Source organism: Chanodichthys erythropterus, chromosome 3, assembly GCF_024489055.1.
Source record: "Chanodichthys erythropterus isolate Z2021 chromosome 3, ASM2448905v1, whole genome shotgun sequence".
In the NCBI taxonomy this organism is placed as follows: Eukaryota; Metazoa; Chordata; class Actinopteri; order Cypriniformes; family Xenocyprididae; genus Chanodichthys; species Chanodichthys erythropterus.
Window position 1 is genome coordinate 44,942,136 of NC_090223.1, and position 19,236 is coordinate 44,961,371.

The window sequence follows — 19,236 nt, forward strand, 5'->3', positions numbered from 1 at the left end:
ACACTGGGGCGTCACACTGCAAAACTGACGGCAGTCTAGTGCACAGAGAACATGGTTAATGCTTTGACAATCGAATTCAGAAAACGATATGAGAATCTGATCTGGTTTCTGTTCAAACTTACTCAAACAGATTAAAGTTGATGTTTTGTCGAAAGAGGAGTTCAGTGTAGCGGTTTAGCACGTTCCTCTGAATTGTCTTTTGACCGAACAGTCTTATGTTTTCAGGGTTCACGGTGAAGAGTTGTATCTGCAAACAACAAAATAGGAGTTGTATTAATTTGCTTTCACCAGTATAATGTCACAAAAAACACAGTATGATGATAAATCAAGTATTGATGGTCTATCTATGTGAACAAGTGGATATAGTTCATACCGTGGTTTCAGATCCGAAAGAGTAGAGATCGTCCAGACTCATAAAAGTTATAAACATGCCAATGTTGTTAACGAACCACGCAGTTGAGTTAAGTGATGGGTCAGACGAGCTGTAGCATTTTGGAACAGTGTCTGTAATGTAATAAATGTAAGAAAATTTAACATTCGTTTTATATATATATAAATATATATATATAATTTATATATTACAGTATAAATGTGAGTATAAATTATGAAATACTCTGTAATATTCCAGAAATCATTCTAATATGCTGATTTGCTGCTCAAGAAACATTTATTATTATTATCAATGTTGAAAACTGTTGTGCTGTTTAATATTTTTGTGAAAACCATCATACATTTGTTTAGGATTCTTTAATGAAAAGAAAGTTCAAAAGAACAAACCTCTTTCAGAAACTCAAACGTGCCGCGTAACCAATGAGGTTCATTCTCGTGTGTTACTTACGCTGCACATTTGAGCTTCCGGAAGAGGTTTGTTCTAGTGGGTCATTCACGTTCGGGTGAGCTTTTGCTTATGTTCACTGATCAATGATTATATGTGAGTAGAAGCCTAAATTAAATCTGTTCAACACAAAAAGCAATTGAGTCGCTTCAAAAAATTTGGAGTAAACGGCTCGATTCGTATGGATTAGTTTTACGACCTCTTTATGAACTTTATGAAGCATCAAAGTAGTCGTTGCAAAGATCTCTCTCAAATTTCATCAAAAATATCTTAATTTGTGTTCCAAAGATAAACAGAAGTCTTACTGGTTTAGATCGACATGAGGGTGAGTAAAAACAGACAGAATTTTGATTTTGGGGTGAACAAACCCTTTAAGAAACCCTTCAAAGAATAATTCACCTGCTTTCAGATATGTCTTGATGGTGGTGTACACATCCCCACTGGAAATCTGAGAACCATTAAAGGTGAAATTGTTGCCTAAAACATTGACCCTAGAAGAACAGAGAAAGCACTTTAAAAGTTGCATTCAAACATCTGAATAGATCAATTTCACCATAGCCATTTGCGCTCACATTTTCCTGTATGACAGGCAGGATGCACTCAGTGTTTCTTTCGACCCTATTAGATCTTTGTTCAGGAACTTCAAGTAAAGCCTCAATCTACGGTCAAACCACAAATCAACCTCCGTCTGATTGTCTGTTTTCAGTGCCAGAGGCCAGACGCAGGGAAGGATGGTGCTTTTAACATCGTCTGGAACCTCTACCTGCAAAACAAAAGAAGAACAATAAAACAAAGCAAATAAAACGATGAACTGAAATATTATTACATGTAAGTTTCCCTACATAAATGTGTTTTGAACATTGTATTGTGTGCAATACGAATACAAGCAAAACTCACGTTTTCCAAGAAGTCAGGGGTTCTGTTAAAGTTGTTAAAGATGACACAGATTTGTGAATCATTGTTCACCACTTTCGGCTCTGTGAAATAGCTTCCCAGCTCAGCAGGTGATATAGAGTTTACAAGCTGAAATACGTGAATAAAACATCAGTTAGGTTTACAGCATCTACATTGAGCATCAGAGCTGTAGAGTTGATATTTGAGCGTACCTCAGATCTCCGAGGTTGTGGCATCAGAGAGAGGAAGATGGTCAGATTTGGAAGCGGCCCAAAACCGGACAGGCTTTCGTTTAGGAATGTGATGAAGCTGTTGTTTCTGTAGCACCTCAGAGGCTGTGGCACTACAAGTAAAAAAAATAAAAAACCCTTAAATGTTGTATATTATCCGATGAATAAATCAAGATACTGATAAAATATATAACAAAATTATATACATATATATATATATATATATATATATATATATATATATATATATTATATATATAATTTTTGAGATTATTATTTGATTTTATCATCACACAGGGACGATGGAATTTATTTCAATGACTTTTATGTGATGTTTATGTCAAAGACATGAAGAAATACCTCTGAAGGACTGAAGAATGCCATTGTAGATCGCATTTTTGGTATTTGTTGATATTGAAGATCGAACAGGGTCTAACAGCCGCAGTCTGTAAATTGAAATTAAACAGTGTATAATGTCTTCTCTGAACATGCTTTGATGTACATTCACATAAAAGCAATGTACAGATCCAAAAATGTCTTTGGTTCTTACGCAATTTGAGTGATATTGCAGTTCCTTGTGCTGAGGATGCTGAACAATGGAGACACAAGGCTTTCTGAAAGGTTGGCTAACAGAGGATTTATTCTACTGTTGAGCCAGACTACAACTTCCTGATCAGGGATAGTTAGATTAGACAGGTTGACTCTGTCAATTATCTGCTTTATCAGTGCTGCTTTTACATCTTGTGTGAGGTTAACCTGGACAGGACAAAATTATATCATTGCAGAATTAGCATAGTTTTTCTTTACTTTTATTTTTATAAAAAAATAAATATTATCATGAATATCCAGTTTGCACCTGCAGTCTCTGGGAAAAGAGGTCAAAGAAAGCAGGAAGCTGGCAATCCTTAACAAACTGCATGACATTGCTGACATTTCCTGGATCTGTTAGTGCACCAGGAGAGGCTGAAAACTCGACCAGTTGTTTTAGACCCAAAAGAGGTAGAACATCCACCTAAATTGACAAACAAATTGACTGTCACAATGTTTTGTTGTGTTTTTTTTACAATGAGGAAATGTGCATAGACTGTGCAGTTTAACACTCACCGCTGTGAAGTTTTTGTTCAGCGCCACAAGATCTGTTAGCGGAGCTGACTGAACGAACGGCCCAAAGTTTCTGTTCATCCACTGCGTGCTGTTGGTTGTATTTCTAAGGCACCTGGGATCTGGAAGAGCCACAAGAACATTTTTATTGTGATTCATTATATTAGTTTAATGTGAACTCAAATTATTTATGTCGTCTCGCTCTCAGATTATGACTCTTTCAGGTGTTTTTCTTACCGAGACAGAGAGAGTAGTAAATAACACTTGATTTTTCAAATGGAGCATGACACATTATTTGTGCAAATGATTTCGTATAGTGAACATTTGCATACTGCTATGGTGAATTTAAAGCAAAAACGAGGATCAAAATATTCCAAACCAACCCTCAGTGTCATTGCGAGAGAGGAAAGCTTTCATGAATTCTGTGTAGATCAGATCCTGTCTTTGAGTGGCATTGGGTTGCAGTGGAAGGCAAACGTCTTGTCCATCTCGTAAAGGTGCATTCACAAAAGCCTCAGTGCTGAAAGATAAACACCGTTTTTTTTTTTTAGTTTTTTTTTTATTTTAGTGGCTGCAAAATTACATTTTCACTTCATACAATGTAACTTACATTACGCGGTAACTTTCACAAGTGAGGTTTTTCTGGCTGAGACAGGACAGGACTCTTTGAGATACTGATGGTAAGAAGGGCTTTAGTCGCCCCTGAAACCATGAGCGAATGAAGGCAGGATCTTTCAGTCTCTGGGGACTAAAGCGATCGACCCGGACGTCAACAAGCACATCCAGAACATCAGACCAAGACACATTAGTGGGACTGGGAGTCTGGAAGATAAAGACATTTTATACATGATTTCGTACATGATTTTGTTCTCCTTTTGACTCACAGTTCTTTATTTTTAAATGTTTTATGCGATATTCCAAATTTGCGCACAGGTTATATTCACAACTTTGGATGGAAACATAAAGACTGGAGAAATGATGGTGAGCATGAGAGACTTCTTTCCAAAACATTATAAAATCTTACTGGACCCAAGGATTTGAACAGTAGTGATATTAAAAAACAGGCTTCATACCATGTTGGAAAATTTTAGCAGTGCATCATCAAGGATTGTGCTGGTTTTGCTGAAGAAAAGCTTCCAGGTCTCTTTTCCCACGTTGCTGGGCTGTTTGCAAGCCAACACGTCGGCCAGTTGTTGAGAGGTTAACTGTGACACCTGAGGACACAAAAGAGCTTTTATTAAAACTAAAACAACGCCACAAACACGGACTAAACTGTTTTCTTCTGTGTAACGTTACCGTTGGTACACAGGCAAACTCCAACATGGTGAAGCTACAAAGATTCAGTGGGCCTGTTGCATTTGCAGATGCTCTCAAGAGCTGATCTAAAGCCGAGCTGCAAACCAGAAGAACATGAAACTTATTACAGACTGTTGTGTCATCAGTGTGTTGAACTCATCTGAGTGCTGACAGAACAGCTCACCTGTTGACACTTGCACAGAGGGACTCTGAAAAAGGACAAGACAACAAAGACTTTGAGTTACAGGAACATCACTGACATCTCCAATCAGGTCAGACATAACCAGTGACACTTACCATTCACAGGAGTTGTTGTGCACTGCAAAGTGAGAACAAATGTTGTATTACAACTTTTTTTTTTTTTTTTTCCGTTCATTTAACAATAAAATCAGACATACAATCTATTGAACATGAAATTGATCTTTACTTACTTGACTTGCTCTCTCAATGCACTCTGGAGGGAAATAAAACACAATTCACACTTTAATTCTGGCAGAATTTAGCATTCAAATATTTTGATGTGATCAACGTATTTAGGAGCAAGTATTATTGCTGGATTGTGCCTCACCATCGGGAGGAATCGTCATCACAAAGTCTCTGATCGTCAGCAGGGCTTCAGACTGGTTAGAAGGGACTGATGACAATACCTGATCCACCTTGTCAAAGCTGATTCACAGAGGAAAGACAAAACAAACGTGATCTTATTCAACACTGATACATCCAGATCACTGTTAGTTTCGGCTTTAAAAAGCCACTTACATAGTTCTGTAGTTTGCACAAGTGAAGTTTGTCTGCAAGAGAGACAAAAAGAGACATTGTTGGACAGGAACAAAACATGAACAACAAAATAAAAATACTATTATTATTATATTACAATATTGTAATTTCTGTAATGTAAGGCACTAGACACCTTTCTGGCCTGTGTCTGAAGAGAGCGGAGGAAGCTGTTTACTGTGTCTTTGGGAGCGGTTTTAAGAAGGAAGTCAAAGACACTTGTGAGGATGTTCGTTCGATTTGCTGCAAAAGCAGGACTGAACACCAGTTCATCCAGTTGCACCAATGTGAGAAGAGGAAGCACGTCCACCTGCAAATGACATGAGACACGAACTTCACTGACACATTTACAAAGCTTTTATACATGTGTTCAGTCAGTCTTTACTCGAATCATCACTGACATTAAAAATGTTTTACTCACAGCTGAAAAACTGCGGCTCAAGTTGGAAATAACTTGAAGCTGTGCAAGAGGAAAGTAATTGCCAAAGTTTTGCAGGACGAAGTCTGAACTGTTGATAAATGGCAACGTGCAATCGACACCTGAAATGACAAGATGAAATACGGTGTTCATCACTGGACATTTATATGGGGTCCTGTAAATGATCACGTGTCAAATAAAATTACGAATAATTTTGTCTAATGTTACTCTTAAAGGGTTAGTTCACCCAAAAATGTAATTTCTGTCATTAATTACTCACCATCATGTTGTTTCAGACCCGTAAGACCTTCTTTAATCTTCAGAACACAATTTAAGATATTTTTGATGAAATCTGATGGCTCCGTGAGAGGCCTCCACTGACAGCAATGCCTCCAAACTTCTCAAAATCCAGAAAGGCACTAAAAACAGTTCATGTGACTACAGTAGTTCAACCTTAATATTATAAAGTGAGGAGAATACTTTTTGTGCACCAAAAAAAAAACAAAATAATGACTTTATTCAACAATATCTAGTGATGTGGCATTTCTGCTTCATGAAGCTTTGAAGCTTTACGAATCTTTTGTTTTGAATCAGTGATTCAGAACGTGCATCAAACTGCTGAAACCACATGACTTTGGCGCTCCGAACCACTGATTCAAATCAAATGATTCGTAAAGATTCATGAAGCAGTGCTTTGAAACCGCCCATCACTAGATATTTTTGAAAATTCGTTATTTTGTTTTTGGTGCACGAAAAGTATTCTCGTCGCTTTATAATATTAAGGTTGAACCACTGTAGTCATATGAACTGTTTTAAATATTTTTTGAGTACCTTTATGGATTTTGATAAGTTCAGTGGCATTGCTGGACCTCACTGAGCCATCAGATTTCATCAAAAATATCTTAATTTGCGTTATGAAGATGAATTAAGGTCTTACAGGTGTGGAACGACATGAGGGTGAGTAATTAATGACATTATTTTCATTTATGGGTGAACTGAGTGATAAATAACTTCTACCTGTGCTTTGACGCTGTGACAAGAAAGGAACAATGAAGTCATTGAGGATCCATCTCTGTCTCGCACCGTCCATCAGTCCAGAATTATTATTCAGCTCCACAAAACTGCAGAAATAAAACAGTTAGAGATGTACGGAGATACAATGATCGTGATTCAATTTGATTAATTCAACAGTTCACTCATTTGCATACATTACGCGGTAACTTTCACAGGTGAGGTTTTTCTGGCTGAGACAGGACAGGACTCTTTGAGATACTGATGGTAAGAAGGGCTTTAGTCGCCCCTGAAACCATGAGCGAATGAAGGCAGGATCTTTCAGTCTCTGGGGACTAAAGCGATCGACCCGGACGTCAACAAGCACATCCAGAACATCAGACCAAGACACATTACTGGGACTGGGAGTCTGGAAGATAAAGACATTTTATACATGATTTTGTTCTCCTTTTGACTCACAGTTCTTTATTTTTAAATGTTTTATGCGATATTCCAAATTTGCGCACAGGTTATATTCACAACTTTGGATGGAAACATAAAGACTGGAGAAATGATGGTGAGCATGAGAGACTTCTTTCCAAAACATTATAAAATCTTACTGGACCCAAGGATTTGAACAGTAGTGATATTAAAAAACAGGCTTCATACCATGTTGGAAAATTTTAGCAGTGCATCATCAAGGATTGTGCTGGTTTTGCTGAAGAAAAGCTTCCAGGTCTCTTTTCCCACGTTGCTGGGCTGTTTGCAAGCCAACACGTCGGCCAGTTGTTGAGAGGTTAACTGTGACACCTGAGGACACAAAAGAGCTTTTATTAAAACTAAAACAACGCCACAAACACGGACTAAACTGTTTTCTTCTGTGTAACGTTACCGTTGGTACACAGGCAAACTCCAACATGGTGAAGCTACAAAGATTCAGTGGGCCTGTTGCATTTGCAGATGCTCTCAAGAGCTGATCTAAAGCCGAGCTGCAAACCAGAAGAACACGAAACTTATTACAGACTGTTGTGTCGTCAGTGTTGAACTCATCTGAGTGCTGACAGAACAGCTCACCTGTTGACACTTGCACAGAGGGACTCTGAAAAAGGACAAGACAACAAAGACTTTGAGTTACAGGAACATCACTGACATCTCCAATCAGGTCAGACATAACCAGTGACACTTACCATTCACAGGAGTTGTTGTGCACTGCAAAGTGAGAACAAATGTTGTATTACAACTTTTTTTTTTTTTTTCCGTTCATTTAACAATAAAATCAGACATACAATCTATTGAACATGAAATTGATCTTTACTTACTTGACTTGCTCTCTCAATGCACTCTGGAGGGAAATAAAACACAATTCACACTTTAATTCTGGCAGAATTTAGCGTTCAAATATTTTGATGTGATCAACGTATTTAGGAGCAAGTATTATTGCTGGATTGTGCCTCACCATCGGGAGGAATCGTCATCACAAAGTCTCTGATCGTCAGCAGGGCTTCAGACTGGTTAGAAGGGACTGATGACAATACCTGATCCACCTTGTCAAAGCTGATTCACAGAGGAAAGACAAAACAAACGTGATCTTATTCAACACTGATACATCCAGATCACTGTTAGTTTCGGCTTTAAAAAGCCACTTACATAGTTCTGTAGTTTGCACAAGTGAAGTTTGTCTGCAAGAGAGACAAAAAGAGACATTGTTGGACAGGAACAAAACACGAACAACAAAATAAAAATACTTTTATTATTATTAGGGCTGTCAAAATACGCGTTAATTTCGATTAATTAATCTGAGAAAAAAAAACGCATATTAATCCATTCCGTATCGACCATTTGAACCTGGAGCCGTTCTAGCCACCATTCGACTGTAAAATGAAGGAGGGAGATGACTGCTGCGCTGACTGACAGAAAGAGCAGAGCTCCTTCCTCGTGCGCGCGAGCTCTTTCAAAGTAAGCACCGTCTTTGCACTCTCTCTACCTCACACATAATAATCTAAATCAACTGACACAATGCTAAAAGTTCTTAAGACCGAATCCATGTTTCACGAGGCGCATTTGGAGAATGTTTTTCCTGAATAACCGCTGGTGAATAGTGCTCAAAAGAACGTCACCTCATCTTCTTTGACAGGCGCCCTGCACGTGCAGCTGACATAACCACACTTTCAGTAAACAAAAAGAAAATCCTATCCAGTGGTGAAGTGTTTTCTGTGTTGACAAATCTTTTGCGATGTCCTAATAACAGTCGCGATTCGCACACAACGCGTCAACTTCTGCTAATGTCCTATTCGCGACCTAATGACTCATTTGAACAGATTCATTTTAATGAATCATGAAAACAACTGATCTGTCCACACGGTCTATAATGAATCATTTAACAACTCTGAAATGAGAACATAAGTGTGCTTACCCCATTTAGCAAGAGTGGTTAGTAAAATTAGCCTTAAAGGTCCCGTTTTTCGGTGTTTTTTGAAGCTTTGATTGTGTTTATAGTGTGCAATAACGCGTGTTCATGTTTCGCATGTAAAAAAACACCGTATTTTTCAGATAATTTACTTATCTGTATACCGCTGTTTCCACTGTCATAAAAACGGGCTGATGACTTCCTTGTTCAATGAAGTCCCTCCTTCAGAAATACGTAACGAGTTCTGATTGTGCCAGCGGTTCCTGTGTTGTGATTCGACAGCAGCTTAGCGCTCCTTGCCCGGAAAAGTCACGCCTCTTACCATAACGTGGAGATGCATGCGCTCAGTGTTACTGTAAACATGTCTTTAATTTTACCCTATCAATTTGAGCCGGAATCAGACCCGGTGATTGGACTGCGGGATGAAAATAACAGCGTTTCAACGACATGGCGACAAACACACTCTACAAACGCAACTCTTGTGTATTCCTGTGGGCGGAGGTTAGTCAAAAAACTGTTTTAGTGAGGTCATTAAAGGAGGAAGTAGAGGGATGTAGTCCAAACTGGCCGTTCGATGTAGGTGACTTCTGTTAAATAAAATATCTCGCTTGGCATTGAACTTTGAGCTTTAAAATTTTACAGATTTTATTTATACTCTAACAACAATATTACACACTAACTAAAGTTTGAAACATGGGATCACGAAGAACGGAACCTTTAATAATCCACAATATTTTCAGGTTATTTAAATGACAATGTGTAGTAAATTAGGCCTACCTATAAAAGCAGTTAGTTTAGACTGGAGTGAGGTGATACCAGAACAAAGCAAGTTGTTGTTAGCTAGGTGCATTCAATTGTATATGGTAGAAAATTATATTATTAGTTAATATAACTTCTAAATGCTACTTTTTAATACTTTTCAGGTTTAGCAAAAAAGCATCTTCTCTTACAAAGCTATAAAATCACTTCTTTTTTTTGCAAAGAGGGCAAGAAAGAATTACAGTGAGAGTGACGGGTACTTTATTGTCAGTATCGGGCTCGCAGATCACGTGGGTAGGGCACTTTTTACTGTTTGTGTAGATGACCATGTCTGTCACCACCGAAGACCATATTTGACCCAGGAAAAACCCTGCATTGATTCATTTGAATCGAAATATTTAATACTTTCACAGCAAAAATTATGTATGCGATTAATTTAGATTAATTAATCACAGAGTATGTAATTAATTAGATTATTAGATTAAAAATTAATTAAAATTTTTAATCGATTGACAGCCCTAATTATTATTATTATATTACAATATTGTAATTTCTGTAATGTAAGGCACTAGACACCTTTCTGGCCTGTGTCTGAAGAGAGCGGAGGAAGCTGTTTACTGTGTCTTTGGGAGCGGTTTTAAGAAGGAAGTCAAAGACACTTGTGAGGATGTTCGTTCGATTTGCTGCAAAAGCAGGACTGAACACCAGTTCATCCAGTTGCGCCAATGAGAGAAAAGGAAGCACGTCCACCTGCAAATGACATGAGACACGAACTTCACTGACACATTTACAAAGCTTTTATACATGTGTTCAGTCAGTCTTTACTCGAATCATCACTGACATTAAAAATGTTTTACTCACAGCTGAAAAACTGCGGCTCAAGTTGGAAATAACTTGAAGCTGTGCAAGAGGAAAGTAATTGCCAAAGTTTTGCAGGACGAAGTCTGAACTGTTGATAAATGGCAACGTGCAATCGACACCTGAAATGACAAGATGAAATACGGTGTTCATCACTGGACATTTATATGGGGTCCTGTAAATGATCACGTGTCAAATAAAATTACGAATAATTTTGTCTAATGTTACTCTTAAAGGGTTAGTTCACCCAAAAATGTAATTTCTGTCATTAATTACTCACCATCATGTCGTTTCACACCCGTAAGACCTTCTTTAGAACACAAATTAAGATATTTTTGATGAAATCTGATGGCTCCGTGAGAGGCCTCCACTGACAGCAATGCCTCCAAACTTCTCAAAATCCAGAAAGGCACCAAAAACAGTTCATGTGACTACAGTAGTTCAACCTTAATATTATAAAGTGAGGAGAATACTTTTTGTGCACCAAAAAAACAAAATAATGTCCAAATAATTCAACAATATCTAGTGATGTTGGATTTCTGCTTCATGAAGCTTCGAAGCTTTACGAATCTATTGTTTCAAATCAGTGATTCAGAATGTGCATCAAACTGCTGAAATCACATGACTTTGGCGCTCCGAACCACTGATTCAAATCAAATGATTCGTAAAGCTTCATGAAGCAGTGCTTTGAAATCGCCCATCACTAGATATTGTTGAAAATCGATATTTTGTTTTTGGTGCACAAAAAGTATTCTTGTTGCTTTGTAATATTAGCGTAGGACCATTGAACTCACATGAACTGTTTTAAATATGTCTTTAGTAGCTTTCTGAGATTTGATAAGTTCAGTGGCATTGCTCTCAATAGAGGCCTCACTGAGCCATCAGATTTCATCTATAATATCTTAATTTGTGTTCTGAAGATGAACGAAGGGTGTAGAACGACATGAGGGTAATTAATGACAGAATTATTTTTGGGCGAACTAACCCTTTAATATGTCTGTTTAAGTGTTAGTTCACCCAAAAATGAAAATAATGTCATTAATTACTCACCCTCGTGCCATTTTACACCCGTAAGACCTTCGTTAATCTTCAGAACACAAATTAAGATATTTTAGTTGAAATACGATGGCTCCGTGAGGCCTCCATAAGGAGCAATGGACACTTCCTTTGTAAAGATCCATAAAGGTACTAAAAACATATTTAAATCAGTTCATGTGAGTACAGTGGTTCAATATTAATATTATAAAGTGATGAAAATACTTTTGATGCGCCAAAAAAACAAAATAACGATTTATAAAGTGATGGCCGATTTTAAAACACTGCTTCAGGAAGCATCGGAGCACAAATGAATCAGCGTGTCAAATCATGATTCGGATCGCCTGTCAAACTGTCAACGGCTGAAATCATGTGACTTTGGCAGATTCGACACACTGATTAATTTGTGCTCCGATGCTTCCTGAAGCAGTGTTTTGAAATCGGCCATCACTAAATAAGTCGTTATTTTGTTTTTTTTTGGAGCTCCAAAAATATGCTCGTCGCTTTATAATATTAATATTGAACCACTGTACTCACATGAACTGATTTAAATATGTTTTTAGTACATTAATGGATCTTGAGAGAGGAAGTGTCATTGCTCCCTATGCAGGCCTCACAGAGCTATCGGATTTCAACTAAAATATCCTAATTTGTGTTCTGAAGATTAGCGGAGGTCTTACGGTTGTGAAACGGCATGAGGGTGAGTAATACATGACAGAATTTTCATTTTTGGGTGAACTAACCCTTTAAACTGAATGATAAATAACTTCTACCTGTGCTTTGACGTTGTGACAAGAAAGGAACAATGAAGTCATTGAGGATCCATCTCTGTCTCACACCGTCCATCAGTCCAGAATTATTATTCAGCTCCACAAAACTGCAGAAATAAATCAGTTAGAGATGAAGATACAATGATTGTGATTTGATTAATTCGGACCGTTCACTCATTTGCATCATTTTCTCACACTGAAATAGAATCAAGATATTTTCTAAGACAGAAAACAAACAATAGCTTGTTTGTAATAGGTTAATTTAATAATAATTTCTATTGTTGCTAAAGTTTTTTGCATTTTTGTTCATTCATTATTTTTCATTAATTTTTGTTTAATTAATCTTTTGGTTTCTGGGGCCTCATACAACCGGGAAGTAAACTGAACCTCAAGCAGGATGTGAGTGTTAAATTATCAAGCGCAAACCAGCGGGTTTGTGATAACCAGAAAAGGAACAGTTTTCAGATATCAGCTGAGGGGAATGTGAGGAACGTACAGAGCCTTGTAGGCCTGACAGCTGAAGTTGCGTGTGCGGAGGCAAGACAGGAATTCTTTGGAAACGCTGGGCAGCAGAGGCTTCATCTTGATTTGGAACCAGAATCTCATGAACTCCACATCCTCAAGATTTCCAGACGTGAAGCTTTCAGCGGGCAGTTCTGCAAACAAGGCTGTGAGGTTGCTTTGAGATGAGTTTTTTACCTACAGCAAAAAGAAACATATTTTTCAAAAAAAGGCAGTCCTTTGAATATATATATGTTTTTTATTTTTTTTATTTGTATCCTTACGGATTGCTCTATCTGTGTCTGCAGTGCAGCAGTCAAAAGTCGCAGGTTTTCCTCAGTGAAGCTCAGATTTGATTGAGCAACACAATTAATCGCTTTCGCCAGACTCTCTCCACTCTGTGATATCTGCAAACAAACAGAAAGTAGCTTTATACCAAAACTGCAGTCAGCTGATATCTGGGCTGTAAATCAGTTTGAGATATTTGCATCTTGTACTAGATGTTCCAGTGAACAAAACCCCATTGTGCAGTAGTTTTATTTTACACATTCTTTAGATGTGTGACATGCTGAATGGCTTGTTGGACCTGATCAAGGTGTGGTTAACTACGCATTAGATCGAAAACTTGTGATTTGTGAAACACTCACAAGACAGGAACTGTTATTACTGGTGACTTTGCAAACTTCGACAGGATCTGGAGTTTGAGGTTCTGGAGCACTAAAAAATGTGTTAAAACAAATTAAGTTGAAAAAAATCAGATATGCTGTGAGGAACATATGTTTCTAATTTCTAAAGGGATAGTTCTCCCAAAAATGAAAGTTTTCATTCACTCATCCTCATGTTGTTCCAAACCTGTATGAGTTTCTTTCTTCTGTTGAACACAAAAGAATTGAAGAATGTCCGTTATCAGACAGTTGACGGCACACATTGACTTTTTAAACAATGGAAGTCAACGGCTGCCGTCAACTATTTGATTAGCAACATTCTTTAAAATATCTTCTTTGTGTTCACCAGAAGAAAGAAACTCACATAAGTTTGGAACAACTTTTAAAATAAAAAAAACTTTTTGCACAATCACTTTTCATTTTTATCTCTTGTTTCTTCTTAGTGCTCTAATTTTATAATGCAGACAGAAGTGTTACTCACAAAATAAAGCCGAGCATTGCTGTGATATTGTCAGGTAAATTCTGGTCAGGCTGCAGATATGTCTTCGTCAGAGGAATAACCACAGTCTGGAGCCAATCACTGACATTGCCGATGTTAATAGTACTTATTGGGGATTGGCTGAGGCTGAGGGCAATGCGGTTGGTCCAGTTCACCAGAAGACTTATGGTTGTGTTTCTGAAATTTATACTATTTGTCTGAAAGAGAACAAACCCAGAAAAGACATGTATGTCAAACAGGTTCATGCATCTTAAGGGCAAGTAATTTAAAGGCATCTTAAAAAATGTGATGCTCATGGCACCAGAAAAACAAAGAAAGGCAATTAATAGGATAATGTACAATGGTATGGGAATAAAATAAACAGTACATTGACTCTAAAGCCACCCTTTTTAATGTCTATTCCTTGTTTTCATCTGCCACAATAATGTAATGTCTTTGAATTATTCATTTGAGAGTATTTAATAGCAAATTTGTATATATACAAATAATTTGATTCATCATTCTGCATTTCAAGCTATTCTGACATCATTAAATAGGCTTTATTATACCCTTTTTATTACACAAACACTTACTGTCTGAACAATGATCGCAGATGCATTGATGAATCTTACAAGTGGTCTCAATAAGGGAAGGAAATCTGTGAGACTCTGCACACAGATGTGAAAAGAATTAGGATCAACTTCTTCATTCATGCTTCATCACTGGACAGTTCAGCTACATTATAATCATCGTCGTATATAAAACTCTTGTCTAACCTTGTCAGAATCAGTTGAAGTGACACGGGTCATGTTAAGTTTTATGTTCGTGAGCGGCTTCAGGAAACTCATGAAGATCTGATCGACGCCATCATTATTTAGACTAGAAGATGCTTCCAACTGAAAGAAGAGCTCCGCTTTTTGCTCTGGAGTGAGTTTATCTAGGGCAGTCTGCTGCAAAGAAACACAAAGATTCAAATGAATCACCTCAACAGTGAAGGCCCCTTCACACAAAGAACAATAACTATTACGACAACTATATTAGCATCCACACACCAGACGATTCTGTTTATTGTAATGTCGTCTGCCTCTTTAAATGCTTGAGATAGTACATGCAGGATGGATTCTGATTGGCTGTTAAAGGATTAGTTCACTTTCAAATTAAATTTTCCTGATAATTTACTCACCCCCATGTCATCCGAGATGTTCATGTCTTTCTTTCTTCAGTCGAAAAGAAATGAAGGTTTTTGATGAAAACATTCCAGGATTTTTCTCCTTATAGTGGACTTCAATGGAGCCCAAATGGTTGAAGGTCAAAATTACAGTTTCAGTGCAGCTTCAAAGGGCTTTAAATAAGGGTCTTATCTAGAGAAACCATCACTAATTTTCTAAAAAAAAATTAAATTTTATACGTTTTAACCATAAATGCTCATCTTGAACTAGCTCTCTTCTTCTTCTTCTCTATTTGAATTCCAGCAGTGTAGACACTGCTAAGAGTATTACTGCCCTCCACAGGTCAAAGTTTGAACTAAATTATCATATACAATATACTAGTGCAAGAATTATTTCAAACTTTGACCTGTGGAGGGCAGTAATACTCTTAGCAGTGTCTACATTGCTGGAATTCAAATAGAGAAGAAGAGAGCAAGTTCAAGGTGAGCATTTATTGTTAAAATGTATAAAATGTTTTTTTTTTTTTTTTTTTAGAAAATGGCCGATCGTTTCTCTAGATAAGACCCTTATTTCTCGTCTGGTATCGTGTAGAACGCTTTGAAGCTGCACTGAAACTGTAATTTTGACCTTCAACCGTTTAGGCTCCATTGAAGTCCACTATAAGGAGAAAAATCCTGGAATGTTTTCATTGAAAGCCTTAATTTCTTTTCGACTGAAGGAAGAAAGACATGAACATCACGGATGACATGGGGCTGAGTAAATTATCAGGAAAATTTAATTTGAAAGTGATCTAATCCTTTAATGTTTTTACCTTCATCAGTTGGAAAACAAAACAAACAACAACAAAAAAATCGTTGTGAAAGTGATTCCAACAATATCGTCTATATCTTTATAAACTATATTTTCCGTTATAGTTATCGTCATTGGTGTGGACGGGCATAAACGTTATGATTTGATTTATAACATAAAACATTAAAAACTAGGATACTCGTTTTTATCTACTTACCCATCTAAAGTCAGATGTACAAAATACAGTACCATTAGCTGTATTTCTCGCCAGAAAAGGTTTTATGAAGTTCTGATACACCATCTTTTGTCTTTCAGTGCCAATTTGCGAGCTTAGATCGTCTAGCCTGTAAAATGTGAAGCAAGCTGATTTCCTCTGACAACACATCGCTAAAGTATTTGAGAATAACAGCATGATTTATGTAGCCTAAGGATATACCCACAGTGCTTGGAAGCTCTGGCAGGTGAGGTTGCTTTGACTCAGGCAGGAGAGCGTGTCTCTGGACAGTGATGACAGGTATGGACTGAGCTTCACTTGGAACCAGAGCCTTGCAAAACCCGCATCACTCAGCGTTGCCACTATTGAGCCATTTGACCTGAGGCTGTTGATGGAGCTCGCGACAAGACCTACGTCAAGTTTGGATCTCTGTTTGGATGATTAAAGAGGCACTGAATGGGTGACTTCGTTTAAAAAAACTAGCAGGTTTAATATGTTCGAAATATGTTCATATAGGCCTACTGTACCAGCAATGTGTACAAATCAAAGGCAGAGTCGGTAAACGCTTTGAGATTATTGACATTCCCCTGCGACCAGTCTGAAAGTTGTATCGCTGAACAGTTGAGGATGTTGTTGAGCGTTGAAGGTGAGAACTGAAATAGGTATGGGGAAACAAACGAGGAATGATATTATCATCATTCTTCACGTGAAAGTGAATAATATTAGCCATATCATATTGCTTCAAATGATAAAAACTCACTGAAGAGCATGCAGAACCGTTATTGGAAACTGTGCCTGTAAAATAAATAGATAAATATGAAGGGGAAAATGTAAATATAAAAAGAGTTGACTGGAATATTCAGTTTTGTGGCAAAAAGTATTGAATTCATAACGCACCATTTTGAAAGTTCACCACACACTGAAGAAACAGAAGGGAAATCAAAATTTATGTTCATTCATCATTACAGTCACAGTCAAGTAAGTTTTTCTTTTTCTTTTTTTTTTTTTTTCTATCTACGTGATTATAAGACATTTATAAATTCAATCAAGGAAAACCAGGAAAATAATTGAATAAATATTCATAAAGGATCAAATTTGAATTGATCCATAAAATAATGTTGTGCAGAAAGTGCTAAATACCTGTCCATTTATCAGTGTGATTAATCCTATAAAAGAGAAAGTGTAACTCATGAACAGTGTCTCTTTAAAGATCTATTTCTCACACCGGGCAATTAACTAGAACAGTAAAGTAAAAAAAAAAACCTCCCTTCTTACCTAAACCAAACAGCACAAAAAGCTGAAAGTGTGCCATTTTCACACGAAACCCCTGATCAAACAGATACAGTGCAACAATGTTATTATTTCAAACAAACTCGCATGGGGAAAATTGCATTAATGATCAATTATGAATAATAATTTTAAGTATATTAATCTGAATAATTATTGTCTTCTTTATTCTAAATATTATTTATTTTTTCTTTTCAAAGGTCATACCCGGGCATGCCAGGAGGACACAAACACTTACCTGTAACAGGAGGATCTGTGTGTGTGTGTGTCAGTCAACAGCGCAGCAGGTCCGCTATTAACTGAGGTATCAAAAGGGTGTGGGCCAACTTTGTTTACCCACGTCAGCAAATCCAAAACAAGACTAACAGCTACTTCTCGAAATGCCCAAAACAGGATGGTAGGAATGCATTATATTACAAAATGTCTGTTAACTTAAAACAACAAGAAAACAAGTCTCCTTTCCATTTTAACTGAGGTTCATCAATTATATATTTACAGTTGTGCTCAGAATTATTGGCACCCTTGGTAAATATGATCAAAGATGACTGTGAAAATAAATTTGCATTGTTTATCCTTTTGAACTTTAATTCATAGGATTAGCAAAAATCGAATCTTTCATTGAAGGAAAAGAATTGAAAGTGGGGGGAGAATCACCTTATGAAATAATGTTTTTCTCCAAAACATGTTGGCCACAATTATTCAATATTTATTCAATACTTTTTGCAACCTCCTTTTGCCAAGGTAACAGCTCTGAGTCTTCTTCTATAATGTCTGATGAGTTTGGAGAACACCTGAGGAGAGATCAGAGATCATTTCTTCATACAGAATCTCTCCAGATCCTTCAGATTCCCAGCTCCATGTTGGTGCTTCTTCTCTTCAGTTCACTCCACTCATTTTCTTTAGGGTTCAGGTCAGGGGACCATGGCAGAAGCTTCATTTTGTGCTCATTGACACATTTTTGTGCTGGTTTTGATGTTTGTTTTGGATCATTGTCCTGATGGAAGCTCCAACCATGACCCATTATTGGATTTCTAGCAGAAGCAGGTTTTTTTTTTTTTTTTATCTGTTGGTATTTGATAGAATCCATGATACCATGTATCTGAACAAGATTTCCAGGACCTCCAGCAGAAAAATAGGCCCACAACATTAAAGATCCAGCAGTATATTTAACCGTGGGCATGGGGCACTTTTTATCCATGTGTGCACCAAACCCATCTGGTGGGTTTGCTGCCAAAACGCTCATTTTTTTGTTTCATCTGACCATAGAAGCCATACTTAATCGTACTTAAAAGAATTCATACTTAATATATATATATTATATAATATATATATAAATATATTTAGATACCACTTATAGTAAACTTGAACCCATAGTGTACTACAAGTGGTAACTAAATATTTTTTTTAAATACAGAGATAGTATATTAAAAGCACATTTTAGTTCATATTTCATGCTGTCTCAAAATAGCACAGTTGTTCTTAATATTATCTTGAGAAATACTAAAGAAGAATTTGTAGTATATTAAGTACGAAATTTATGTGTGAAAATAGAGCACTTTAAGTACATTATAGTATTATAGTGTACACTGTAAAAAAATCCCAGTAAAATTTCTGATTAAAAAAACGGCAGCTGTGGTTGCCAGAACTTTACCGTAAAAAATACAGTAGAGACGTAAAAAAAATCTGTTAAAACGTATTTCATTACCTGATTTAATGTTAATTTACCAACCTAATGAAGTAGTAATATCTGTTTTGTATCTTTATAA

General features: G+C 36.9%; 1 protein-coding gene across 1 annotated transcript; it reads right to left on the reverse strand.

The window, feature by feature from the left end:
• Nucleotides 1–118: 118 nt before the first annotated feature.
• LOC137004653 (uncharacterized) lies at nucleotides 119–17,505 on the reverse strand. The gene is made up of 45 exons (XM_067365187.1): nucleotides 17,459–17,505; nucleotides 17,324–17,349; nucleotides 17,081–17,102; nucleotides 16,944–16,978; nucleotides 16,711–16,836; nucleotides 16,406–16,612; nucleotides 14,788–14,961; nucleotides 14,605–14,679; nucleotides 14,015–14,229; nucleotides 13,516–13,585; nucleotides 13,153–13,275; nucleotides 12,864–13,066; nucleotides 12,371–12,474; nucleotides 10,566–10,684; nucleotides 10,281–10,454; nucleotides 8,186–8,217; nucleotides 7,995–8,092; nucleotides 7,858–7,880; nucleotides 7,726–7,747; nucleotides 7,613–7,637; nucleotides 7,431–7,527; nucleotides 7,208–7,348; nucleotides 6,757–6,968; nucleotides 6,566–6,669; nucleotides 5,552–5,670; nucleotides 5,267–5,440; nucleotides 5,116–5,147; nucleotides 4,925–5,022; nucleotides 4,788–4,810; nucleotides 4,654–4,675; nucleotides 4,541–4,565; nucleotides 4,357–4,453; nucleotides 4,134–4,274; nucleotides 3,671–3,882; nucleotides 3,444–3,580; nucleotides 3,064–3,182; nucleotides 2,816–2,971; nucleotides 2,510–2,715; nucleotides 2,320–2,405; nucleotides 1,942–2,072; nucleotides 1,733–1,858; nucleotides 1,408–1,598; nucleotides 1,235–1,326; nucleotides 374–504; nucleotides 119–247 (listed from the first exon to the last, which is right to left on the reverse strand). Exons 1-45 carry the CDS (start codon nucleotides 17,493–17,495, stop codon nucleotides 119–121), a joined length of 4,911 nt encoding a protein of 1,636 aa, XP_067221288.1. The 5' UTR covers nucleotides 17,496–17,505.
• Between the last annotated feature and the right edge of the window lie 1,731 nt (nucleotides 17,506–19,236).

What these genes read in the sequence shown, in the direction of transcription:
- LOC137004653 (XM_067365187.1), bottom strand. Translation starts at nt 17,495, where the DNA reads ATGGCACACTTTCAGCTTTTTGTGCTGTTTGGTTTAG. An exon ending in GTAATAACAGTTCCTGTCTT is followed by an intron (nt 13,276 to 13,515) that starts GTGAGTGTTTCA and finishes GTTTGTTTGCAG; the next exon opens with ATATCACAGAGTGGAGAGAG. An exon ending in CCCCTGACTTCTTGGAAAAC is followed by an intron (nt 1,599 to 1,732) that starts GTGAGTTTTGCT and finishes TTTGTTTTGCAG; the next exon opens with GTAGAGGTTCCAGACGATGT.